At 39.8% G+C, this 27,399-nt stretch overlaps 1 protein-coding gene across 13 annotated transcripts in view; it reads left to right on the forward strand.

Annotated features, from left to right (window-relative positions):
• RBMS3 (RNA binding motif single stranded interacting protein 3) overlaps window positions 1-27,399 on the forward strand; it is a 757,514-nt gene that overhangs the window by 299,037 nt on the left and 431,078 nt on the right. Inside the window, exon 1 of one of the 13 annotated variants that reach the window (XM_072925750.1) lies at window positions 17,763-18,501. The exons of 10 other annotated variants lie outside the window; for them this stretch is intronic. In XM_072925750.1, the coding sequence (XP_072781851.1) occupies window positions 18,427-18,501 (75 nt within the window). In that variant the 5' untranslated portion in view covers window positions 17,763-18,426. Of the gene's footprint in view, window positions 1-17,762; window positions 18,502-27,399 lie in introns of those variants that run through there. 2 more of the 13 variants (XM_002197746.6, XM_030266973.4) reach the window with 2 other exon arrangements.

The following is a 27,399-nucleotide window of genomic DNA, read 5'->3' on the forward strand; positions in this document are numbered from 1 at the left end:
CATAAGATTAAGCTGGAATGGACGTTAGAGAAGATAATTTGCACAGAAAGTCTTAAAATTGTGGCCCTCAGGAGTAGTTCTGGGAGATGATTGGGGTCTACTGAAAACCATTTTTATTTGTAGTGTCAAATCAAAAGCATATGTAAGAGTGAAAACCATTCCTTGAGAGTTGTCAAATCTGATCTTTCTCAGTTTTGCTGCATTAATGAGTAATCGATACATAAGGAAAGGAAATGTAGTAATTTCCCCTTGAAAAGATCTTCTACTCAGTATTTCAATAATATTTAGTTCTTATGGAGCCTTTTGCTTCCTCAGACTATGTTAAAGATGTGAACTTATTCAATCCATCCCTGTTAATTTTCCCAGCACTTCACTGAGACTGGTAGTTACACACTCCTATTTCTGTCCAGGAGGGAGGATAGGGCGGGTTGCTTAGGCTGCTTCATTAACTTTTTTGTGGACAGGAAAAAGGGGCACAGTTGGATCCCATTTTAGAACTAAGGATTTCCTGATTTTCAGTCTTCTGTTTACACAACTGTATTGTGCTGCTCTGACTTGAACTAAGTATTCCCTGGCTTAAGGGACTGAGGTGTAGTAGATGTAATCAAGGTACCCAAGCTTGTCTATCTCCAGTAGGCACACTGGGGCTTTGTTAGCTGTTACCTTGTGCTTCCTGCAAATTATTTGGTGTTGTCCAAATGGTTCTCCTAGTCATCTGTCCATTGCCTACCTGTTAATTTAGGACACTGGATTTTCCCCATAATTTTAAATAAAAATGCCTTGAAACACTGAGCTTTGGTATTTCTTTTACTGTATTGAACTAAAAGATGCTTTGAGACAGTGATGTATTGTAAGGACAAGGTAGCATTTTTTTGTTTACTTCCTAGAACTTTTTCTTTTCTGGTATTAAGGATGCTTTTTCAGGGTGGAACACAGGGAATTTATTGTGTAACACCTGTTAACAAAAGAGGAACTTGATTAATTTCCCACTCATGGTGCTGAGACTGTTCCCCTTTGTTGTCATTTTCTCAGGGTTATTACTCATTACCCTTATTCATTCTGCTTTGATAGAGGTAAATAGCTTTTAATTCCCCCTGCCCCCAAACCTTCTTAAAGTTTCCTTTGACAGCTTGTTGTAATTATGCCCCTCATTGAAGAAACATTCATTATTCTCTGTTGCCCTGAACAAGATTATTTAAGGCTCATTTTGGATTTACTCTGTGCATGTGTCTTGAATGTATTTCCCTGAAAAATAGAAAATAGCAATATAAGGGCAGTGTGAAATGCTGGTAAATATGTTACTGATCACAGCTTGTATATTTGGAGGTATTTCAGTGAACATGAGCAATGTCCTTGTCATTACATGACAAAAAAGAAAAAAAAAAGATTAAAAAAAAAAGCCCAAAGGATACAAGCAAGAAACTATTGAAGCCTTCTGTACAACCTGTCATTGAGTAATTGTTACATACAGTTTACTGTTGAGCTGTCACCGTATCCTCAGCTTTAATAAAATATGAGCCAATATTAGGGGCAGTTTTTTGCTGTATCAGGAATCTTCTTTTGGAAGCTCTCCGATGGCATTATGAATGTTATTCATAATGTTATGATACTGCAATGTGACAATTAGTACATCCTGACTTTCTTCACTTCATCTCCCCAGACATAACTTACTTGCCAGAATTCACAAGTTCTTGGGAGTGTCAAGATTCTTGATTTGCCACAGCCTTATTGTTACTGGGACATCTCAGTGCCGAGGCATTTAACAAATAGCTCAGGCCATTCCTGAGAGGCTCTGGTTCTTCATTTCATGTGTTCTTTCCTTTCCCTTAGAAAAGGATCCTGCTCAGCAAGGCTTCTGTTCCTAACTGCTAAGGCTGTTAATTCTTCGACAGATCAGACAGCAGGAGTAGCTTCAGAAACATATCTTTGCCCTTAAATAACCTTGAATTCACTGAGGTTACTGTAGTACACAATGACTCCCATCCAGGAAAAAAAGATATTAAATCCCCCTGTAACTATCAAACTGTCCCAGTAGTTATGCACTTGGTATTATAGATTATATGTAAGTGATCACATTTGAATTATCAGCTCTTGCAGAACCTGCAGTCACAGTTTTTTTAGCTGCATTGCACCTTGATGCTTTTTATTTGGAGACAGCAAGTCTCTTTTGCTTGTGTCCTTGATTATGTCTTATTGCCTGCTCCCTTTTATATTAGGAATTGCATTTTTTATATATATATATATATATATATTTTTTTTTTTTAATTTTTTTTTTTTTGTATTCTAACTATCTTAGACTATTTGGTAGCAGTCTGATTCATTAAGGTATTGGCATTTCTAGTCATTTGAAAGCAGTAATGTGATGCAAGGAATGCTATAGAGATTTAAGAGCAACAGTAGTTAATTTACAGATTAATAATGAACACTAGTTCCTGGCTTATCATCAAGAGTATCTTCTGTTATACTTTCATGATATGAACCTCTTTGGTTTATGGCAAACATTCTTGATGGGGTGAATTTTCAAACTTGGACTGTTTTGCCCATAAATGATCCATAGAGAAATTACTCCATATGCATAGCTTTTTTAACTGGATATATTAAATTTTTTAAAAAAGAAAAAAAGAGCCTTCTCTAATGACCCATCCCAAGTAAGGCATGTCTACCTTAGAAAGCAGGTAGTTGTATTTTTACAAAGTCGTAGGTGCAGATGATAGATATAGACTTAAAATTTTTACTTTCATAATTTACTTTTTCCTGATACCCTATGCTTTATATAAGCCTCAGAAGGTTAACAGCTGCAAAGATGAGCTTTGAGCAGAACTGTGCCATATGATACACAGTTGTAGGAGATAATTCTTGTTGAAAAGGGAGTGGTTAAATAAGGATGCACAAACAAAACTAGGAACACTGTGGTGGTCTAACCTTGACATGGTTTGTGTTTGCTGGCTAGTCCCAGAGTCCATGGTGTATTGCATTTGCTGCCCACCTGAAGCAGACCCGCAGCAGTTTTTTATCTGGCCTTTCTCGATGTCTGTAACAGAGGCTGCCAGAGCACAAAAAAAACCCCCTGAAACAGTTAAGGAGTACCTTGCACAAGAAATGGTGAAATATCACACTGATTAGCAGATTTGGCAGATCTGCCTTTGCTCTAGGACCACCCTTCCTGTAGAAATTTACTTGTGAATTGTGTAGCTATGCATATCGTGTGGGGAGATGTGTAACTTCCAGATGTATGAATGACTCTGTGATTTACAGTGCAGTCTATGTGAATAATCACAACTGTTGTGCATGCACACAGATTTTTACAGGATGTTTCCAAGAACTTGGAACAAAAACAACATGGAGCCAATACATATTTCAAAGATATCATCATCTATGCATGTGTCTCTCCTTGCTTCCTACAGTCTGAGTTCCTATAAATAGGAACAATCCCAGTCTGAGAAAGAAAAAGAGAAATAGTGCAAATAATACAGACTTTTTTTTTTTTTTTAATAAACGTCTGCATGTGCCAAATCTAAATGTGCACACAGATGCCACTGAAATAGAGATGGCTCCAAACCAGTCTCATGCCTTTAGCCTAGCAAACACCTTTTCATCTCCCAGGAGAATATGAAATCCCTCACTGAGTATGAGAGATTGTACCTTAAAAATTATTTCAAGTGATTATATTTATAGGGTGTTTATGAGGCTCATTACTATGTACATGAGCACATAAATGAAATTAGCCTCACAAGAGGCATTTATCCAAGGACACACAGGATGTCTGCAGCAGAGCCAGGAACCAGAGGATAGCTTCCAAGTTTAGTCCAGTATCTTAACCACACTGCTATTTTTGCCTACTTGTGTCCCACCATACTCCATTAGTGACCAGAAATCTTCACATGGAGACCTCTGCTCTTTCTTTCCAAAGAAGATCATGTGTGGCTTATGTATTCCTCCCCATTATATTAATATATCTCAACAAGAATATGCACTTGTGTCATCAGTCAAGATCACTACTTCTAAATGACTGAAGGAATTAGTAAAAGAAAACACAAAGCATATGTAAAGTAAGATATTACAGATCTTTTTTGAAAGAATATCTCATGCTTCTGCTATAAAGAAATATCCTATTCAGTGAAATCCATTACCCAATTTAGTATGGAGGGGATAATCTACTGTGGATGTTAATCCTTTGGAGTCTATTTTAACTCTCTATTTCATAAAATTATTGCTTCATTCTCTGATAATTTTACAATTCAGTATCATTAATTTTATATATAGAAAGGATTGATGGAACTACTTATTGTTAAGATTTCCCATCCTTTCCTATTAAAAATCTTTCTTTTCAGTTGCTGTAAGAGTAGGATTAAGTTTTTTGAGCAAGAAGATTGAGGTTAGCATGCGGGTCTGGGGCTTGGAGCAGCACCTGCCTGCCAAGGTCTCTCTGCTGCCAGGATATACATGAGGCTCACTGCTGCAGTTCGCTGGGCCAGTCCCATAGGGGAAGATAGGAAGGTTTTGTTGCTACTGGTCACTCTCTGGCTGACAACTGGCAGAAGCTTGAGCTTTGAGCAGAACTGCGCCATATGATACACAGTATTTAGAAAATGTAGGCCCTTCCTTAAAATGTGCACTAAAATCCAGCACTGACTTTTTGGTGAATTTTGTATGTGCCTCTGTTGCCTACTTGTTAACTGGAGATGAACATAGCTCTCCATCTCCTCAGGCATTAGGAAGATAAATTTACATGTGTTACAAAGCACACTGTCACTATAGTAAAAAAAACCAAACTGCTTGAGAATCTATGCAAACATTAATAATTCTGTCTTTAGAGCAGAATTTGAGTGCTGTACAGGAAATATGATATGGCATTAAAAACTGATGAGAAAATAAAATATGAAATATTTTGTCGTATGTCTAGCAGTGCCCATTCAGCACTGAGAACAAGGCAAGGGGTCTCTCATTAGAATTAGATGCAATTCTGCAGATTTTTTTCAAAGAAAGAGACTCAAGGATATAGTTAAGGTGGAATAAACAGTCTTAATTCCAGTACTCCAGGAATTTTAGCTATTAACTTTGCAACTTGTCTTTTAATATACTTTCTATTGTGGTATATAAAGTGGCTAAGGTGGAAATTCAGAAGCTCCATGAGGCTAATGTAGAAATCCTAGTATCATATTCCAGAAATCCCAGGCTTGGTATGACACCTCTTCCCCGGCCAAAAGCTGCTGGTATTCATGCTGGCAGACGTGCAACAACCACCAGCTCTAAGGAGGAGGCCAGAGTTGGGGACTGTGCACTGAAGGTATTCCAGAGCCACATACAAGCAGAGCCACGGGCACTGTAGGGCTCCTGTAGGGGAGCTGGAGTGAGTGGCAGGGTGTGCTGCTGCAAGTGGGTTTTAATAGCTGGTTCAAGAAATGATTGTGATGTTTAAGAGGGAATTCTGCTTAATCAGGTCCAACTGCTTCCAGACAGTCCTGTGGGACCAAGCATGCCATGGCACCCTGTCATTTACCAGCCTACCTGGATCATGGGTTGCATGTGTGTGTAAGTGGTGTCTGTACATGGGGAGCCATCCACCATTTCAGTTCAGAGATGGTCCTTTTCAATGCAGCATGCTGGAAATTAGATGGATCTGTTTCCATTCGTCTTTGTAGGAGTTATACAACTAAGTATCCATAATCCATACATTGCCTAATTGTTTTTTTGTGTTTGTTTGTTTTGTTTTGTTTTTTTTGGTCTTGCTGGTTAATGCTGTTGCAAGACTGTGAATTAGGTGTTACTGTGTTTCCCACATGCAAGGAGGCAGCAACTAAATTATTGCATAAAATAGATACAAATCTCCTGAAGTTCATATACTGTTCTTTGTGATGCTGAAGAACAAGTGAATGACTTGCTGTGACAGTGAGAGCATAGGATCCATCACCTTTCTCCTACAGCCAAGAACTCAATGATAGAAAAGACCAATTCAGAGAAGCATGCAGAGAGGGTCTTTCATTTGCCCTATCATTCTTCACTACTGTTACCTCCTACTTGATCTCTCACTTTATACCTAAGACATGTTTCTCTTGCTGTTTGAAGAGTGCTGACTAGAGATTGACTCTTATCTAATATTATTTAGTGTTAACTCTCCTCCTCCACTCAGACTGCAGTGACTGCTTCGGGGTCATACGGCTGGAAATGAGAATATGTGCTCCACAGGTAGTCAGCTCACTGAGCTGGCCCCCAAAGTGTCTGCTCTTTACTACAAACAGGGTTTTTTTTTTCTTCTATTGCAAACAGAAATCTCATCTGCCAGGAGAACCACCTGCCTATAAGCATGCAGGTAGTGTAGTGGTTGTTGCTATATGGTACAAATTAGGATTGTAGTCTGAATAATGCAGATGTTCAGGGACTTGCAGTGGCTTTAAGGTGACCCAGAGTTGCTTGAGTGACAAGGATTTGGGACAGTCCTATGGGTAATTTATTATTATTATTATTATTATTATTATTATTATTATTATTATTATTATTATTGTTATTATTATTATTATTATTATTATTATTATTATTATTAATTTATTATTATTATTATTTGGAAAGAAGATCTAAGAACTTGCTAAAAGCTGACATTTGCAGCTAAAATATGTAATGCCTGAAGAAATGCAAACCAGCCCTTATTAATATTGGCTTTTCCTAGCAGTAAACTTGAAATATGATGATAGTCTGTAAGCATGCAAAGCCTCTTTCCAATTAAAAAATGTGCCTAGTACTGTGTCTAAGCATGAGTACAGCAGTGAAGGACAGCACATAAAACTAAGGTAAATCAGTACAGTGTCAGATGGAAAGGAGTAAAGGAAATAGTTGATGCCTTGCTCTCAGCCACAACCCTAACTGAATAAAGTATTTAATTGTGTCCTGAAGCCTTGTAAACTTGGCTTACACTGTTAGAACAATGGGAGAAGTGAACTGCAGAATCAGAAAAATCAGAAATTTTTACAAAACTGTCGTAAAAATGTAGGCTTTAAAAAAGATGAACCAAGCCCAAGAGTTTGTAACATGGTCCCAGCTGTTGAGATAGGAATTACGAATGTGCAGAAAGGCAACAACCAAATGCATCCCCCGCTATCTCCTGACTGTTGCTCAGTGAGATAATCACTTGCCTCTTCTCATATTCAGTATAACAATTTGTTTGAAAGGTATCAAGGAAATATGAAGACTGCAGATGGTGTCTGGAGATTCTTATATATCATTATACAGGCAAAAAACAATGTTAAAAAAGCATTAAGGTTGCAAAGTTACGTGTTCAAAAGGTATAAAATTACAGAATAATGGTTGTCTATGCAGTTATAATGGGTTTCTTTGTGAACACTAGTTATCATTTTATTATTCATTATAATTATGCCATTACTCATTAACCTTAAATGTGGGATCATATGGAATTTTCCCACTTCTTCTTTTAATTTAATTTATGTGTGAAAAAGGTTTTAGCTTTAAAAAATAAAGGAACCTGAAAATGCCATCCTGTGGCATATTGACAAATGGATTGTCAGCCAGGTTGAAATCTTTCTATTTATCACAGAGACATGGAGAGTCTGGCAGCATTAGATTTTAATAGTCTGTGTGGACCAGTGCTAGAAGGGGCTGGACTACTTCGCAGCTGGGTGTAGATGATTTCTGTTGACAATGGAGGAGTGGTCAATGTCAGGAATTTGGGGGTTACTGCCAGGATGCAGAGGGAAAAGTGCTGTCCTCTTTTTTTTCCTTGTATGTCTCTGTGCCCTTCTGTTCTCACCCATTTTGTCTCCTCTCATGTCCTGCCTAGCCCTCCTAATCAATTTGGATCATCTTGACTACCTGGTTGCCATCACTACTGCTTTTTCATTCTCAACTTTCGTTGATTCTTAACCTCAGGTCCCATTTTCCACAGGTATTTTGACATCCCTATTTCATTCTTTTCCACCTCAGACTGTAATGCTTGCTCACCCTGGGGTCCTTTTATAACACCAGTGCCTTGATGTATTGTCTTCACTCACCCTGTAACCAAGGCACATCCCTCTTTTACTCCTCAGCCTGCTTTTGTGCTCCCTCCTCCACACCTCCTCACCTCAGTGAGTGATGTGCAGCACCCCAACAGATCAGCAGAGACAGTGCAATACCTCACTGTACTGCTAGAGTTATGTGCCAGCATCTCCTGCTATGCCTGTCATCCCTGCCTCTTGCTCTGTACAGCTCCTGTTCCTGGGAGGAAGGTGCCATTCCGTGTCTGTCTGCAGAGGTCTATGGAAGCTGGGAGGGAAGCAGGTATAGGGACTTCAGGGAGATACATGCTGAGAATGCAGAGACTGTGCCTATTCAAGTGTTTCTCATGTGGCCAAAACTGGAAAGTTTTCACAAAAAAGGTAGAAGGTATATCCCTAGCAGAATGAATCACCTATTTGGGCAAATTTCTGGTCCCTCTTCCACATGTTCTAAGGAACCTTGCCTTCCTTCAGGTTCCTTTCAACTACTGTCCAAGGGGAAGAAGCTGGAAGAGCTTGGCTATTTTTGCCTTCATTTGGCACCACCTTATTCCAACACAGGTTAAAAAATTGTATCTTGAGAAACAGGAAAAGGACAAATGGTTTGACTCAAATTTCTCACCATGAGCTCGAAGGGATGATGCAATCTGCAGGATGGAAATATTCAGCTGCAGTGCTAGAGGTCTGACAAACCAGTGCTTCATTCCACTGAAGGTCTGAGATCATAGGAAATGTCAATGTGTGTCCCATAGGGAGAGAACACTCCTGGTCCTTCTGATAAAACATTAAAGTAATTGACTAGCACAAAGAAATATCTACTGCTAAAATACAAATAAATTAAATAGTTATTGTTTGGGTTTTTTTCTCCTACAAGCTCTTCACACAAGCTCTTCTCTCCTACCTTTGCTTGGTGTGAATGTACCAAATGGCCAAAGTGCAAATTATCTGCAAGCTGAATTTGTGTCAGTATTTCATCTGAAAAACTGTATCAAAAGATTAATATTTAACTCCTACTCACTTTCAGTGATTTCTGCTTGTAATTTTTACCCTGCTGTATGAGGTGAGAATCCTTTGGCAAAGATTGCTCTTCAGGTTTTAAGCTGATATATGGTTTTCTGCCATAGGATTCTGAAAAGACAAGCATGGTGATGTCAGGGGTGTACAACTTGCAATTGTGAGAAGGGAACTTGTGTACATCTGTACTTGGCAGAATTTAAAGGCCTTTATTGAAAACAAGTCAGTAAGAGGTGAGACTGATTGGATCCTCAGTTTGTGAGACCCAATTCTTGCTCTGTTAATGAACTTAATATTCTCGCCTTCTACTTTATTTTAACTCTGTCCACAACCCTGCCAAGTCACCTCAGCTGACATTAATTTAGATGTTTATGGCACACTGCTCTCTCTTCCCATCTAGTAGGATGGATTTTCAAGTTAAAAAGAATAGTGAAGTGGTATCTTTTTTCCCCCATGAATATTTTTGTTCTATATTTAAAGAACTGCAACATAAGTAAGAAAGTGGAGCCTAAAGCATTGGTGGCTGAGGAATGGGGGCAAGAGAAAAAAATAATGGAGAGAAAATTTGAGAAAAAGAAAGTGCTTGTGCTGGCAAGACAGGCTGTTAGGCAGGGACAGAAATAAAGAGGAAACAAAACAGATTAAGGATTACAGAGTGAAAACTATTTGGGAATAGGATGTTGGGAGCGGTAAATAGGCTAGAACAATAGGGATGAACATTTGCTGAATGTGAATAGAAATAACTATAAAGTTTCCACCATCTCCTAATAAAAACACAGTAGCCTTGAGTCCTCTGTGCTTTATAAAAACTCCAGCTGGAATACATAAAAGAAGGCAGGAAAATTATTCTCAAGACAGATAACTTTCAGATGAATGAGAATGTAGAGATTTGATGAGATTTTTTGAAGGCAAAAAATATTTGATGAACAAGACTGAAGAAAAGATGCACAAAGGAGGGGAGGAAGCAAAAGAAAAAAGAAATTATAGAGGAAAAAGAGGGAAGATTTGAGCTATAATTAGTATTTGTCTATTTGCAGGAAATAAATTATCTCTTACCCAAGGAATTTTTTCTGGTACAGCAAAGTGTCAGTCCTAAGCCTGTTTTTGTTAGATGTCAGGTATTACCCTCCCTTTTGTTCTGGCAAGTGTACAAGTGCAGGATTAGGAGGTGAAACATTTCTACAGTGTGCTATGTTCAGAATGGGCTTGGTACTGTTTAGTGGACAATGAGCTATACTGCAGCTGACAAAATACAGGTTTCCTGAACCAAATATATTCAGTTCAATACATTTTTATTTTTTGTTATGATGGACAGTAATCTAGTGTGACATAAGGTTTCATTTTGCATGGCAGGCTGCATTGGTTCTGAGGTAAATGGAAGCTGTCCATTACAAAAAAATGCCATTATTCCTATAAAAGAGTGAACTGATTTGAAAAATGAAGAATTGGTTCAAGTCTGCAGCTTACCTGCACATGGAACTTTTTACCCAACTCCCAGTACTGTACTTCTCCATTTGCTATGCATTCTCTCCCTATCTTGGTGCGACAGAATTTGAGAGCCAGTAATTCCCCCTCTGTTGGGAATCGTTACGCACAATCTTTTGATTCTATATTTAGTGGACACTTACATTTTTTCTTGTAATGCTTTCAGGGAAGCTTTGCATGTTGATAAAAAGGCACTAGCAGTCCTAGTAGGTGTTTTTATGTGCTTTCCACTTCAGTTCCCGGTTGTGTTTAGGTGAGAAGGAAAAGAATAGCATTTTGTTATGGCTGAAGATTACGGTTTTTCCCAACCTGTGATTTTTCTTTATTTATAAAATACTTTGGATTGAATAGACTCAGAATTATTGTAGGGCTTACTGGCACAAGCTAAAGTGCAGATTGCTTTTCCCAGTCATGAATTTCAGTTAAAAACAAACAACTGACGAACACATTTCCCTAGAGACTGATTTAAATAGGGGTATTTAATTTGTATATTTCCTAAATAATATTTTCCTGCATGTGTAGAGATAAAAGAGTTTTTGCTTAAGATATTTTTGAAAATATGTTAGAGACTTCTTTCATACTTTGATTTTTCCTTTTTCAAGGGGACTAAGTAGGAAAATATTTATTGCAGTTGAGTCAAGGCAGAATTTTAATGGAAAAATTAAAATAAAAAATCAAATTTGAACTAAACTGAAAAAATGAGATAATGTCTTGAGATTTCATTAAAACCATAACATTTCCAGTAGTTTTAATGAAAAATTGTTTTTACAAACACTTTTGAATAAAGTTTTGGACAAAACTTCAAGGGTAGTACCATAATTGTACCATGTTTTAAAAGGGGGTCTATTAGGGGATGAAACAGAAATTGTTAGCAAAGGCTCCTTCAGACTTTATTTACAGCCAGCATTAGATAAAGTGTTACTTAGTGGGCAAAGAAGCAGCCTGCCAGATATGAAAGAGACAAAAAGAAATGTGTCTTGGCATGCTGGGGAGGATATAAGTACGGAGAAAGCAGAATCTATTATATTTGATAGCAATGGAATGTCGCCTGAAATGACCCTCCATTCTTTCCTATTGTTAATTTTTTTTCATGGAGGAAAAAACCATGTGAATTCTCTAATAGTAGAATAGTAGCTGTCTGGATGGTAGAACAACAAACTGTTTGCATACATTATTGCAGATTTCTGCTGTGTTGTTTCGGTGCCCAACCAAAATTGAGGTTCTCCTGTGGTACTGTAAAAACATAGAGATTCTTCTCACCATAAAGAGTTCCAGTTGACACTCATGAGACACAGACAGAGAGGAGGGAGCAGGAGAAGTGGTTTGTCCAAGGTCATGGTGTAGGTCAGTGGCAGCACCAGCAGGAAAACAGGACCCAGAAGTCTGTGTTGGTGTTAATAGGGGTATTTACCAGCATAATCACTCAAGGGGAAGAATGCCCATGTGAGGCATTACGTAGGTATAACTCTAGCTGTCGAGGGTGCTGATGCAATTACATCAGTAAACTTTCCCAGGCAGGTGAGCCCCTGCCCATGGGCTTTAAGCACAAAATCCCATTGCAAGGAGACCTTCTGCCAAAGAGTGTTGTTGGAAATCTAGCAAGAGGAAGGAAAGAAAAAACAAAACAAAACAGTCCTCACTTCAATTAGAGGAAAAGATAATTCCTTTCAAGTCGAGAGGCTCAGTTCCTGCTGGCCTTTGTTCTTAAGCTTACCCTTGCTGTAATTTCACAGAGTAACTTGAATAATGCCAGTTTGTTCTGTGATTACCCTCAGCTGGAGAGCAAAATTAATATCTCACTAAGTAATTCAGTACATGATGGGTGAACATTTAGTCAAACATGCCCTAAAAAGCTAGGATTTTCAATGTTTGCTGGAACTCCTTCAGTGACAATTAATTGCCTGTGTTCGTATATGTTTATGAGCCTCAGTAAACAGGCAGCATATTTACATCTCCCCATTACCTTCAGAAATAAACTTCCTGAAGAGAAAAAAACTCATGTTCCCTGATTACAATCTAATTTTTAGTAAACAAGGAGTGGGGAAAATGACTAGTAAGTAGGACTTTGGAAGGAGGAAGGTGGGAGGTGTAGAATTTTCTCCCTCTGGAACCATACCACATCTAATGCTGGTAGTATTAAGTTAATATGCTGCAAGAGAGATGTGGCCTTGGCTAGTCCTGTTAGTGTTTGGAGGGCTTTATTTGCCTTTTTTATCCTAAGAGTTTAGACTCAAGATCAAATGCAGTATTTACTAACTTGTGATGTGGAGTTGCTATGGAATATGCCACCTTTGAATGGCATGTCTTCTAACCTTTGCACAATCCTGGCATTTTCTGAAAGCTCTAAACTACTGCTATGTGATCCTATGATATGCTCCAGCCAATGTCTCTCTCCCATTTCTTCACAATGCGCTCGCTGCCATGGCACTGCTTTCTCTCCCCATGAATAACTTCCAGAATTGAAAGTACCAATCTTTTGCCCCATTGGTCTTATTTGCTGTGGCTTTTACCACATAATGAGGGCTTGGGGGGTGAGAGGAATCCCCCATTTACTGTCACAACTGGGGCATTGCCATTGACTGGTCATGTTACTTAATCCTCTTCCACATTGCAGGATGAATTAACTCCTGCAAAGTGTTCAGAGAAGTGTAGGAAACAGACTGTAGACAAAAGACGAAGTATTATTTACTTTGGTCGTATCCATTAACATCTGCAGAAAGAAGACATTAGTACATAATTTCAGTCTGTCTGTACAACTGACAGCTAGTTTCACTGGCTTGTGCTTGTAAGGGATTATATCAGGTGGAAAACACAAACAATTTAGTAAATGTCCATTGTTGTTCACTTTTCATCTAAAATTTTTCACTCTGCTGCTGTCCAAAGATTTCCTTTAGGACTGGATGTTCAGGTAAAGGTAGACTAATGGAAACCCCTGAGCCATAAAGTAAAGACAGAAGATTATAAAATGAAAATAATGAAGTATGATGATAGATAGAGGCAACTCTTTCCTGTTGTTGAAAATCTTATCCATTAACTCTTTCAGATTTACTTTAGGCCATTTGTAACTGCCTAATTCTAGACTTTGTGCTGTTGTGATACTTAGTGCTGAAGGCTGGGAGAGCAAACCTGCTGGGTTTTTTCTTGCAGGCAGGGAATGGGTGTATGTGTGTGTGGGTAAAGCCACCTCCAGTGATGTTTGGTCTCTTATGAAAAGAAAGCACCTGAAAACAGTGGCATTCCCCAACTCAGAGAGGTTCTATAAATCCCAGAAATTTAATGCTGTCATTGTTAAGCTAAGTGGTTTGATCTTCTATGTCTTTTCACCTTCTCTGCTTTACTGATGGTTGCACCAGGGTATGTCCCTTCTCAGAAACTTTGTTAGCTCTCCTTAGGTAAATCAGCTTGATAAATGATCCATTAAATAGTAAAATTCTGTGTTCATCAATAAAGTTTTAAGGTAGACTGGACTGGTTTTAAGGTGGACTGAAGGAACTGACAGATCTAAAAATAAAGTCAGTGCTCTTCTTGTAATCCATTGTAAACAAGCTGTCAAGCATCCCTATAGTCTCCTTTGTAATAGCTTTAATGAGTAAATAAAGAGAATAAAAGTAGAGAAACAGGCTAAAAAATGTAAGCCAAATATAATTGGTTTTTTAAACCTCTTATATTGTTTTAGGTGGTGGTATCTCTATTTCTCTAGTCCTGACTTAAAAAATTTTGACATAATTTTGCCAGAAGTTTAATCTTCTACAATACATATTGCTGCTTATAAAGAGTAAGGAGCTAGAAAATGTTTGAATTTACCCCTGACTCTGATACCTGACTTTAGAAGGTTGTAATTGGATAGGTAAGCTTATTTTAAAAAAAGGAAAAAAAGTGTATGTAGAATTGTATTTTATCAAATAAAAGCCCCTGAATTTTCTACTAGGTATCTGCTTTTTTCTTTTAACTCAGTTTTTGTGAATGAAGAAATCTGAATTCTATGACAGGTAAAAATGCATACAAACATATGTAATTTTTCTGTACTTCAGGCTGCCAGGAGAATGAATCTCTTCTTTTTTTTTTTTTTTTTCTCTTTTTTTTTTTTTTTCCTTCTGTCAGTTAACTCCAGGTTTCTCATCCACAGCTTTGGTTGTTGCACGGTTAATATCCTTTGGTGCCTGTCTTTGAATGTACTTGGATGTCAAGTTTGCAGATTATGTGTTCCCATTTATTTCATTTCATTTTTAAACTTTCCATTGAAGAGATCCTTATTGCTCACCTGGCTCTTGAATCTGTCCTCAGGTCAGTGACAGCAGTGGCAGCAGTGCCTTTGCAGATGCACTGGGATCTGGCTCACTCCCTGTGTTCCCGAGGCTGGGACTGGCTGGGGCTTGATAATGAGCCCTCCCATAGGAAGAAAAAAAAGTTGTGAAGTTGCTCACTGTTGCTCACTGGGATCGAACAGCTTGTCTTTTCTTTTGAGGAACATTTATACTTAACACTCGGTAGGCAAACTGCTATTTCAGTTTGCAAGTGAATTCAGTTATTCAAATGCACAGGCCAGAAAATGAAGGGGATTCTATTTAAACAGTGTGCTCCCAAGTCACAGATGATCTTTTTGATGTCTGTATTTTGCAAATGGAAATTTTCCATTTTCCAGCACTAGCATTTGTTCAGAGGCTGTATGCTATCTAAATCTGCTTTTGTGGCTGTTCATTTGCATTTTTGCTATGCTATATTGCCTCCTGTCTTCTCCCCTTGGCCCCCCACTCTTTCATATTGAATTCCTATTTCTGCTGCCTCCACTCAGTCTTGCATCTCTGAAGGCTCAATCATGTGAGATGCTGAGCACTCAGAGCAAACAGCAGAGGCTGCTCAGCACCTGGTCAGGATTACAGGTGAAAAGGGAAATCCAAAGCATCTGCATATTGAAGATTTTTGCTGAGAGAGAGCAGATGAAAGGTGGAGCTGTTCCCCACTCACATAATAGTCACACTTCTGTAGCTTCCCACCTTTTCTCAGTTGCTAGAACTGATGGAGCTACTTGCCAGTGCATGTGATGGAGAAGTGTGTGGAAATCTTGGGCTGAAATTTTATGGCATAATTTGAAATACTCACAGTAGTCAGAGGATGTAGACAAAACAGTCCTTCCTGGATTTATATTAATGACCATGGAAAACCTTGCATGTTCATGTAGCTTTCTTCATCAGAATGCAGTTTTCTGCTTCCTTTGGTATTTATCTTATTTCACCCTGTACACATAGGTTCTTTCTTCTCCCAAATCTGGTTACATCCACTCTACAAGCAAACCGTTTAGCAAGAAAAACTGCGTTAATATCCTGAGGGAAAATTGAGAAGGTGAGGAGAGAAGCACAACAACTTAATTCTGGCAGTTGAAAGAACAATCTGAAAGTTCTCTCGGCTCAAAGTATCACATACAGTCAAGTAATCACTGTTCACTTTTGCAGATCCCAACCCTCAAGCAGTCTATTTCACCCTCAGGGAAAGACGGCCGGGGGGGGAGAAGAAAGTGTAAGCAAGAGTATCATGCACCACAATGAGAGGCAGCATATTTAAAGCTGAGCAGTGATACAAACCGAGGGACCGGGAGGCGGGGATTGCAGGCTTCTCCTCCCATTCCTATCTTTTTTCTAAATTCACTTCTCAGAAGAGAAGATGAATGAAGAAAAGAGACCCTCAGAAGAGGGACCACATGGTTCTGGCCAGCTTGGAATGATAATACTAAAGATAAGGAATTAAAATATTCAATAGTTTACCCAACCAGGCTTTTCTTCTGAGTCTGTTGAAAACTGGGGTAATGGTAGTGTTCCACAGGGCTTGTCCAGGTGTGCAGGAACCCGCTGAATGCCTGCACAGTGCTCTGGGGACAGAGCACTGATTTTGCAGAAGTTTTTCTCCTGCCACAGGAGGCAAATACCTGTGCGAGCATGGCATGGTGTTCCCACCATATGGCAGAGGACTGGTATTTAAGTACTGACGATTATGAATGGCTGGTGATGGATGCACAGTGTACATGCAGTATTTTAAGCCTGTGTATGGCTTCCTGCACTGCCCTTTTTGAGTGTCTGTGGGGCAGTTATGGGAATCCATAACAAGACCTTCTGCTTATGAGAACAGCAAGCTGCCAGAGTAAAGCATGATATTTCCATGTTCCTGTCATGTGCAAGCACGTGCCCACAAACCAAAACACAGCTGGCAAATCTAATTTTAGCTCTACCAGCCTTGAGAAATGTCCCTTTAAAGACATTCTTTTTATAATTCCTTTTTTTTTTTTTAAAGTAATTTGGTTGATAATGCAGCAGCTGACAATCCCGCTGCCATACTATGGATGATTTAAATAAAAACAAAAAGAAACTGCTTCCCCACATTTTTTCCCAAAAAATTTATAAATAGGCAAAACCACTGTAGAAAGGCCCAGGAATCTGATGACATGTTAAAGAAATAAGTTATTATTAAAAAAAAGAAACGCTAGGAATTTGTGTACAAGAGGAAACATTTTGTTATTCACGCACTTTTTTTTCCTGATGATTTATAGCCCTGCTGTAAAACAGACCCTTCCTTCGCGTCTTTCGGAGGATAAATATTTGGGATCGCGGTGCTGACACAGGTCCTGCACGCCTGGGATCTGTGGCAGGTGTGGGGCTCTCGGCCAGAAGCAGAGGCTACACCTGGCCCTCACCTGGGCCCGGGCGGCGGCAGCTGCGTGCGGGGGAGCCCGGCCGGGGGAAACGCAGCCGCGGGTAACTTTTGTGGCACATCGGTATTTTCACACGTCTGGGGGAAGGCACCCGCCCGTCAGGCCGGCCGAATTTCCTCTTTACCCTCTTCCTCCATTTTGTTCCAACTTTAAATAAACCAAGTCTTATATAAGCGGTTTAACAAAGTATGCATTTAATATGTCTGGCCCGGGGTCGCCGCTCCGCGAAGTGCCGGATGACGGTGCGGAGTAGTTTTCCGAAGGGGGCGGACGGCGACCAGGCTCCGTGACCTTCCCCCTCCCGTTTGTTAAAATACAGATAGATATTTTTAAAATTAAAATCATAAATATAAAACCGCGTTTTGGGGCTGCTCTCCCTCGTCCCCCGCCCCGCGGCGTTAGGATTTCCCGAGTCCCGCGGCCGCTTTCCGGAGCTGCCCGGCCCGGCGCGGGCGCGGAGCGGGCGGGGGCGCGGAGGCGGCCGCGCGGCCTGCGCCGACCTCCCGGGGGAGCGGCGCGCCGAGGTCCCTCCCACCGGCGGCGCGGCGCGGAGGGGGTTTGAATGAAAGACAGGACGAGCCCTGAACACCATGTCACTCCGTGAAGGAGGCAGCGGCAACTAGGCTGGGGAAGGCTCTTCCCTCCCCCCCTTTTTTTTTTATTTTCTTTTTTTTTCCCTTTATTTTTTCTTTCCTTTTCTTTTCTTTTTTTTTTCTTTTTTTCTTTTTTTTTTTTTTTTTTTTATTTGGTTGGAAGGGGGGTGGGTGGGGAAGCGAGAGGGGAGGGCTCGAGAGCGGGGCGAGCCGAGCAGAGGACGAGGAGAGCGAGCGAGCGGCTCTGCGGAGATTTGGAGTTGCACTGTCTTCCCGGCTGCTCTCGCAGGACGGTTCCCTCCCGAGCCGGGCAGCGGGCACCGCCGGAGGCACGCTGCTGCCAGCGGGGGAGGCGGGCTGCTCCGCCGCGGGCACCCGGGCACGGGGCTTCCACCCACCCACGCACCCACACCCGCACACACCCCTCCGCGCACACACACACACACACACACACACGGACACACGTATATGTTCGTGCGGGCGCGTTTTTGGCTGCGCTGGAAGTAGCGCGCGGTAGACGGCGAGGAAGTCTCGGCAGCCTCCTCTGTCGCCCGCGCTGTCAGGAATAGCGGCGTGAGAGGAAGAAAGGCCCTGGGGCACTACACCCTGCCAACGAGTTCCCCGCACCAGCCAGAAGGACTCCAGCTACATGGGCAAACGCCTGGACCAGCAGCCAATGTACCCTCAGTACACCTACTACTACCCCCACTATCTCCAAACCAAGGTAAGGGCTGGCGGGGCCGGGCGCCTGGCGGGGGATGGAGAGCGGAGCCGCGCGAATTGCGGGCTCGCCTTTTCTCTTTGGCGATTTTTCTGTCTCTTTCTCGGGTTTGGGATCACACAGAGCCGAGCTGGTAGGCAGAAAGCAGGCGTGAGAGAGGCAGGAAGGTTACTGTCTGCCCTCCCATTTATTTCTTTATTTCTTTTAATTTAATTTTTTTTCCCCAAGGGCTGCTGGCGTCGGCTAATTCCTTTTATTGTTTGGGTAGAACAGTGCGGTTAACGCTATCGTAACAGCGGCAGGTAGTGTGTTTGTTAAGATTGCTCTGGACAGCATCGGACATAAAACACTTTTGGTGGATTTTCCAGGGTTCTCTGCAGTTTATTCTTAGCTTAAAAGCATTTTGCTGTAAGAAAAGCTGTCTGTGGCAACTCAAACTTTTAAACAGCTGAGGAGGAGATGCTGTGGAGCTCGGAGGAGAGCTCGGAGCTAACTGTCTGTAAACCTGGTGGAGTTTGTTTCAGTGCATTGCACTGGTTTTAATATTTCATTAAATATTGAGGCTAATATGGCTGTACTCTGTTGCAATTAAGAGGTCTAGAAATAGAGGATAGCTACTTTTGGAGAGTGTATCCAAGCGCAGACGCTTCTGTTTTCTTTCTTCTTTTCTTAATAATTCTTAAAATGCCAGCAGACTGGAAAGCAGGCCTGCCTCTCCTAAAGAGGCTGAGTGAAGTCTATGCTACCTGGCTATGAGTTAGTTAATTAAAGCCTTATTTTTATAATGCCATTGTATAATAGTCTCCTCTCTGAAAAGATTTCCTGTGACCAAAGGACAGTAACAAAGAAAGCCCTAGACCAAAAGTTTGAAAACCCTGTCAGGACACTGTATTTGGAGGGAAGAAAAAGAAAAAAATACACACTTCACAAGGTGAAGTGTGACCTCACAGCCCCAGATTAACATTTTCAGTAAATAAACGAACATCCTTTAGGAGGGAAAAGCCAAGGCAGAGCATGCACACGTGCATATGGTACTGAATGCAAATATACACATTGTGCTCCTGTGGCAAATTTAACACATGGGACACTTGATGTGTGCAACTGTGTGTGGTGAAGTGCCACAAGGGAGGCTGACTTCTCCAGACTTTTGGTTTGAAGCACGTTGATCTGGATGCAGCTGGGAAAGGCTAAGTTATATTTCTTGTTAATAAAAATTACTTTCCCATTAACATTTTTAGCCAAACTACTGCATTATATAAATTAACTAATTGTAAAAACTGTGATTCAGGCTGGTTGGAGTTGTGATGACACCAGAAGCACTCAGTATGATTACAGCCTTGTAATTCATGGCAGGGTTACCTCTCACTTCTTAGCTCTGCTGTTTCTTTCACTGCATCATGCAGATATTTTTTTGGTATAAAATTAATCCTTTTTTAAATTTTGTGTTTTAGCATGAAATTTATTATTTCTCCACCCTTTCTTTTCAAGGTCAATCCAAATAGCATTTTACCTTTGTGACCATTTAGTGTGTAATGTTGCTGTTGCAGCAGCAGCCCGTCACTAGCTTGACTGCAATATTGCCTATAGCTTTAACTGTTTGGGGGATTGGGGGATGCAGGCTGATGCTATTCCTCAAAACCTGGCAAGCCAAGGACATGAAACAATTGATGGTGTTTTTTTGAAAGAACAATAGCCTCGAGTATTGGAGGAGAAATATTGGACATTCCATCCCTTTTACTCACATAGCTTACATTTTGCCAGTTGTCCTTTTTCTTTCATTTTTTCTTCATTTTCTTAACTTTGTAAAATAAGCTTTTTACGAAATTACCCTTATATTTTGGCTTAAAGTAGAAAAATATCTTTTCTGTACCATGACTTTTTTTTTTTTAATCCCTTGCTTTAAAAAAGAACTCAAATGCATTTTTATAGCTGGTATATAAAATTATCAGCCCTGTGAAAAGTCATGTGCATCAGTCTTGGCACACTTGCACTATTACAGTAAGGATAGGTAAAATTTCAAATTGGTGATACATTTTATATGTCTTTATTTTTTCTCATTTTCCTTGGACCACAGTTAAGGGCGTACATAAACTCTAAATAATAAACACATATACACGTGCGTACACACACCCATATATATATACATACACGTATATACACATATACACACAGATGCAAGTATTTCTCTTCTATAAGACTTTAAAGTAGTGCAGACAGGCAGCATCTGGATTTTGTTACCTTAAAGCTAGCCATCAGCTTCTGGGACGTTTTAAAGCAGTTAGATCCATTGTATGTCTAAAGCTAATAGTTGGGTAATCAAATAATCTTGTGGTGGAGAGCTGTATCTTTTATCATCCCTATTGGAGCAACACATATAAATAATCCTTTGTATGATTCCAGCCAGCCTGAGAACTTCAGCTTATTATTTTCCAAAAACTGCTCTTTGTACCAAGCATGGTAGGATTCAGTTCTACAGAAAGAACGTGTTTTTATGCTCATATAGTCATGCATGCTTGATGGGGGGGGGGGGGGCAGGGGTGCACATTCATTTGTAATTAAGAAAGAAATTCTAGGCTTTCTTATGGCCTGGTACAGCTTCTGAAATTCAGAGTGGCAGCATGTTCAACAGGCAAAGTTTGGAAATTCACGTTCCCCAGTGTATTTGGGTGAAGTGCTGCTTTTGCTTTGCTTGTTTGGTGAAGTTGCCTTGGCGCTCCTTTGAGAAGTACCGCATTACTGTACATCACGTCCCTCTCACAGGGGAGCACGGAGCTGTGCAGGATTCCAGCCTACAGTCTGTGTGTGTGTGTCTTCTAACGTTGCTAGCACGTTGTTCTGCAGAAAGGGTGTAAATGAATAGCTATGTGGATAATGGGATTATAAATAGAAAAAATAGATTCCATATGTTTGTCTGATTGCTTTAACTTTTTAGAGTTTTGTGGCCTTTTGTGGAACACAAAGCACGCACTCGTTCCATTTATTTGTGCTCCTTCATTATCAAATGCCACCACTGAAGCTAAAACTTTAATTTCAGGTTTAGGAAAAGCCATTGTCATCCAAAAAAGAGAAGAAGGGGAGGGTTTCAATCCTTATGAGACAATTGCAAGAAATTTAATATGTCTCTTAAGGACAAGCGCTGAGTTTGAGACAAGACATACTCTTATTTCTGTTTTGGTGTGACACTGTTTGACAACTTCAGTTTGAACTTACAGTTTTGGAACCTTTTTAGGTGGATGCTGAGAGTAGGGAGAGAATCCAGTTGTCTTAGGAGTTTATTTCAGAGTAAGTGTTTCTGGTTACTGTTGTAAGTGAAGCATAGTCTTGTGTTCTTGTTGCAAAAAATATTGCAGGGAAGTGGTTCAGCTCATGTATATCTGATGAGAATCTGTAGTACTTTATTTTATTTTAAAATATTAAGAGAATTTCCTTAGCTGCATCCTTACTGATGGTGTAACTACTCAAACAACCAGTTTACAGGAGTAGGTTGCAAATTGTCACATAGAATGTTAATGATGCCAAATCTTGCATTCTGGTCTGAATTTCTTTCTTTTGTTTCTTGCTTGCCAAAGCAAATTCTTTTCTCTTTGCCATCTAGCACAGAAGAAAACAAAAATAAGCACTATGAAATACCATGTATTGAGAAAAAGGGGAGAAAAATATTAACTCTGAATATATTTGAAAGAGTCCCCTTGATTTAGTAGGTGATGTGTTTTATCTTTGCCCTCTGCAGCTTATGATTAGACCTCTTGCTGGGGTCAGCTTTCATTGCAAACAGTCTCCTGAAAAAACCTGGATCGCTTGGGTAGAAAGGAGGAGGTGCCACAGTTACCTGTCGACAGGAATTGTTTGGTTTACGATCGCTATACCTGCACTCAGGGTAAAAAATATGCCAGTTAAGCAGCTATTTCCGTGCGGTTTGCTTTCATGCATTCTCCAGCTATTTCCTACTTATTAGTCATGGTTTGGGTCTGATAGTTTAACTCTCATGGTGTTGACTCTGTAACCCAGTCAGATGGCAGCAACACCCCAAAAAGAGAGGCAGTGTTTACAGTACCCACAGTACCTCTTCATCTCTGTATGCTGATTCACGTGTGAACACCTACCTGAATAAAACCCTGTCTCTGTGGCTGTGAAAGGGATGCAGACTGACCTGCAAGCAAGAGGGCTTAATAAGCCTGTTCCTGAAATGACAGATATGTGCCTCAGCTGAGTAAAAAACAATTAGGGAGTTCAAACAGGTGTACTTAGAAGAGTTTAAGTTTGATATAGTGATTTTATGGGCCCACATTGGGGTGTGTGTTATATCTCCTTTTTGGCATTTTTTGGCATGAGGGAACTGGGGACTTCCTTCAGCTGTGTGGCATGAGCATACCCTTCCCCTTTGCTCCATCACCCTCTTTTAGAAAGTGTGCATTTGGCATAGGTGCAAAGCTCTTGCCTCTCTTCACCTCTTACCTACCAATCCAGTGCTCTTTAGTCACTCACGTTTCTGTTTAGCGGGTTTATGGCATTTCCCACTTTTGGCCATCTGGCCATACAGAAGGCCTTGAAGAAAGCATTCCAGATATGGAGATGCCTGACGGGGCTTCTCTGGCTGGTAGTGTTCAGATTGTGTTTGGTGCCTGGTGTGAAGCAGGGGTCAGGTGTAAGGAGTAATTCATCAACCACACACTGATTTCAGGCTGCATTTCCAACCATCTGCAGCTTGGATTGCTGCCAGAGCTCAAAAGTCTAGCTGGAGCCCATGTGATCATGCCAAAGTAAAGGCAAACACTTGCAATTAGAGAAATGCATTTCTAGGAATGAAGTTTGTTCGCACTTAGCCCCATTTGATTCAGTATGTCACAGCATGTTTTAAATGCCTCAGAGAGCTGCCCAAAAGGAAAACAAATTCATTTAAATGCCATTTAAAAGTATTTCAGCCTAGCTATGAATTTGATGGCAATATTAATATCTAGCTCTAGTAGTTGCGAATTGGCTTACACAATAAGGAAGATAAAAGTTGTGTTCTTCTGAAAAATGAAGGAATATATGAACTCATTTGCTTTCCATTTATCCTTGCATGCCTGGATAAAAATACCTTTTTTGTTTTAAGGGACATGGTGATATGTATTAAAATGGTGTTAAATTTCTTGATTGATCTTCCTTTCATATGTTGCCTCGATGCAAGTATGTTTAAATTAAAAACTAACCAACCCACAAATACCCACAAATGAAAGAAATAAAAAAAAACCCTGAAAAACAAACAAACAAAAACCCAGACCAAACCTGTGGAAAAAGAACAATCAAAATTTTACTACTTCAAACACATATTATGATATTCTATGGCTATTTATTTTGCAAGCAGTTATTTTATTTCTGTAACAAAAGATGGAAGTTGCAAGCATTTGCCAGATGAGGCTACAAAGATCTTGCTGTGGTGGGTGTGTTAATAATTATAATTTAGAATGCCTTATACAAGGTGCCCTTTCAAAATAAAGTGCAGTGGTTCAGAAATGAACTGGTTTGGTTTTTAATGCATGAAGTCCTTTAAAAGAAAGCATAATGGTATGCTTGCACTTTAATTCAAGTATCTTGGTAAAAATCATCAGACTGTCAGTTCTTAAATTTCCATGGATTAAAAAACAGATAGGCTGAATTTCAAGTAGGATGTCTGAGTTCATTTCAGGTCTTGCTGTGGATAGCCTATATAGTATTCCCTTTGCATATAATTGCAAGCAGTGTTTTCTAATTCAATTTAATTTTTATTTATTTATTTATTTATTTAGGGGTGGGAAGTAAATTTTCCACTGTCTATACTCCAGGGGACTGAGTTTGCTTGCAAACAACCCCATTCTGGACTGTCCAGGAAGAGAACTAGACTTTTTAAAAAAACAAATAGTCTGGTTGTATTTTTTTTTCCTTGAAGAAAAGAATTTTAGTGCTAGAAATTTTATAGAGGAAAATAGTTAATATCTCTCAAGAATTTGCTTCCAGTGCTGCATTAAAATTGTGTTTTGTAACAGTCTCATCAGCTACAGCTGTATGTGATTAAATAGTATAATATCAAAAGCATGTGTGAATAGGAGCTTTTATGATATAGTTGTTCCATACCAAAGACTGCAGATGGGCAGAGAAGGGAGACAGAGAACAGTGATTTACTCAGATATTGTCAGAGCCTATACTCCGAGTATGCCTGTAGTGGTGTTTTGCAATTGCTTTCCCACTCATGTGGGAAAGATCGAGTAACAAATGGAAGGGTAGAAGTAAACAGTTTTACAAAGAGAGCTATTCTAAACAAGCAGGTATCAGCCCAAGAATGGTGTCTACTGATGCAGAATGTTGTACCAGTATTTTAAGTAGAGGGTTAACAATAATATTATTGAATATAAGTTATAGAGTTATAGTGACAGGGGCCTGTTCTGCTACCTTTGAAAAATCAATGAAAAAGATTCAGTTGTCTTCAGCAAGACAGAATCAAGCCCACAAAGCACATACTGATCACCATGGCAAAACCAGGACAGCTGAATAATAGTAATAATAATAAAAACCCAAAACAACAACAACAAAAAAAAAAACCCAAACCAAAAACAAACCACCCCAAAAAACTAACAACAGTCACAAAAGAAATAAAAGCATTAAATCAAAATTATTCTACAATAAGCAAGGGGCTGAGGACATAGCTCATCTGGTACTTAACAGCATATTATGATTGCTGTGGGTATAATTTCTATTTAACATTATTTCTCATTATTTATAATTTTAGAGAATAAGCAGCATAAACCAGATGCTTTGTCTTTCTGTCTGTTTCTCTCTCTGCCAGTTGAGATACGATTTATACAGAGGGGAAGTCTAATTGCCATAGGAGATGTCTCACATAGAGCCCAGTGCCTATAATGAAGATTAACAATTTCAGTAAAAGGCTAAGTGCGCTTAATCTGCAAAAAAGTATCGGAGAGCTGTTTTTGCTTTTAGTTATGTAGTTCTTAAGAGAAAAATACTGTGTAGCGTCTTTGAAATTTGAAACAAGTCAATTTTCTATGTCGGTCTTTTCTGAAGATACAGTGTTTCTAAATGGAGAACTTAGGTAGAGGTTGCTTGTTCTATCTGTAGCGCAGATTGGAAGCTCCTGTTGAATTCCTCAGTCATACTGTTTTTTATATTTTGTTGGTTTGTAGCAAAGTCTAATCTCTTAGAAATTTTTATTAGCTGACAGTCTTCAGGTCTGACATTGTCAAATAAGAGAAAGAGATTATTTTTCCTGTTTTCTTTGAATGGAAATACTTCCCCCCTCCTTCCTTCCTTCTTTCTTTCTTTTTTTTTTTTTTTTTGGTTTTGGGCTTGCTTGCAACCATGGAAATATTTATTTCCAACCATGGTGTAAATAAATTGCTTATTTGTTGTAAAGTTAACTTCAGTATCAAATGTGATAGTTTATTAAAAAGTAAATATTTACATTTTTAAGTGTTTCATTTGTGGTATATTTATGCAGATGAAATTGTTTGGACAGATTTTCTATGAGGGTTCCTCTGTTAATTGTATTGACTTCATTCAGATGCAAATGAATGAAATAAAACACCTGATGTATATAGACCATAGCAGAAGCCAGAAGACGCATGTTTACAATGTAAAGTACTCTGATATTTTGTTCCTTGATGGTGTCTTCCTGACACATGTTTTATGGTTAATACCATGTGGTTGATGATGATTTATGTGCTGTCATGTTGTGGAAGTGATGTCACTCCTGTGTGACTCAAATTAATTCAAGAAGATAAGTTGAACAGATCTGTGTTCTCCCCTCCCCATGTATAAATCAACGAGCAGATTTTTTTTGTTCTGAGAGTTTGCATTCATAGACTTAATCCTGAAGCTGTGCTTAAATACTCTGCTGCGGAACGTAGCATTGCAGAGAGGGAAAGACTTACTGGTGGACCAACATGGTGTTGTTGTATTTAACTGATTGCTCATTTGGCTTCTGTTCCACTCCCTTCCCCACCCACTTTCACAGCCCTTCCTCTGCCCAGCTATATTTAGAGACCAGCCAGGCTGAGCCATTCAGAGTTCAGTATCGATGCTGCGCAGGGGCCCGACCTTTCCTTCTGCCGATGGGGGACGGCCAGACTGGATCAACCATCAAGTCTTGTTCATGTATCTTGCCTGTGAGAGACTCTGGTTGTTTGGAACAACATGTGATGCAGTCTAGATGCTTTCCTGTTGAGAAGCTGGCAAAATTTTATCAGGGTTATGGAATGGTAAAAGGCAGTCTGAAGATGCAGTGGATAGGGCAGAGAGCCGGTTTGGATGTGCAGTCTCAGAGGTGGCAAAAACCTTTTGGTGGTGCATTGGTGACTTTGAGATGAAGGGACATAAGGGAGCTTCAGATAGAGGCGTTTCACCAGAGGATGGAATAAGGGAGCCTGGTGTACCACTGCATCACGGAAGGTTTTTAAAGCTAGGTATCCATAGTTACAACAGGAGAGTTAAAATCTAGATTGCAGGGACTCACCTGGTGTAATGTCCTCCTTCCCTTTAAAGAAGAAAGTGTTTAGCAGTTCTTAAAGCTGGAATGATGTGCCTGTGTGAATTCCCTGGTGCTCAGAGAGCTGCCTGTTTAAAGTTTGCTCTATTTTCCCCTCTTGCTCTAATTTTTCTGGCTGTGGAAAAAAGTGGCATTGCAATTCTTAGCCATATAAGGGACTTGTTAGTTTCTTTATGTGGTTGGGAATTGTTTCTCCTTTTGGTCTTCAAAAGCTGCTGCTGCTGCTGAGTATGCTTTAAAGGGAAGGAACTACTTGCTTAGACAAAGGCTGCAATCCTTATTTCTTCTCTTTCTCACTTCTCTCTGACCTTTTATTGGAGGACATGCATATAAATAAATTCTGCTGTGGAGTCATGCTAGTTGATGGATACTCTTACAAAGAA

Source organism: Taeniopygia guttata, chromosome 2 (genome assembly GCF_048771995.1).
Source record: "Taeniopygia guttata chromosome 2, bTaeGut7.mat, whole genome shotgun sequence".
NCBI classification, from domain to species: domain Eukaryota; kingdom Metazoa; phylum Chordata; class Aves; order Passeriformes; family Estrildidae; genus Taeniopygia; species Taeniopygia guttata.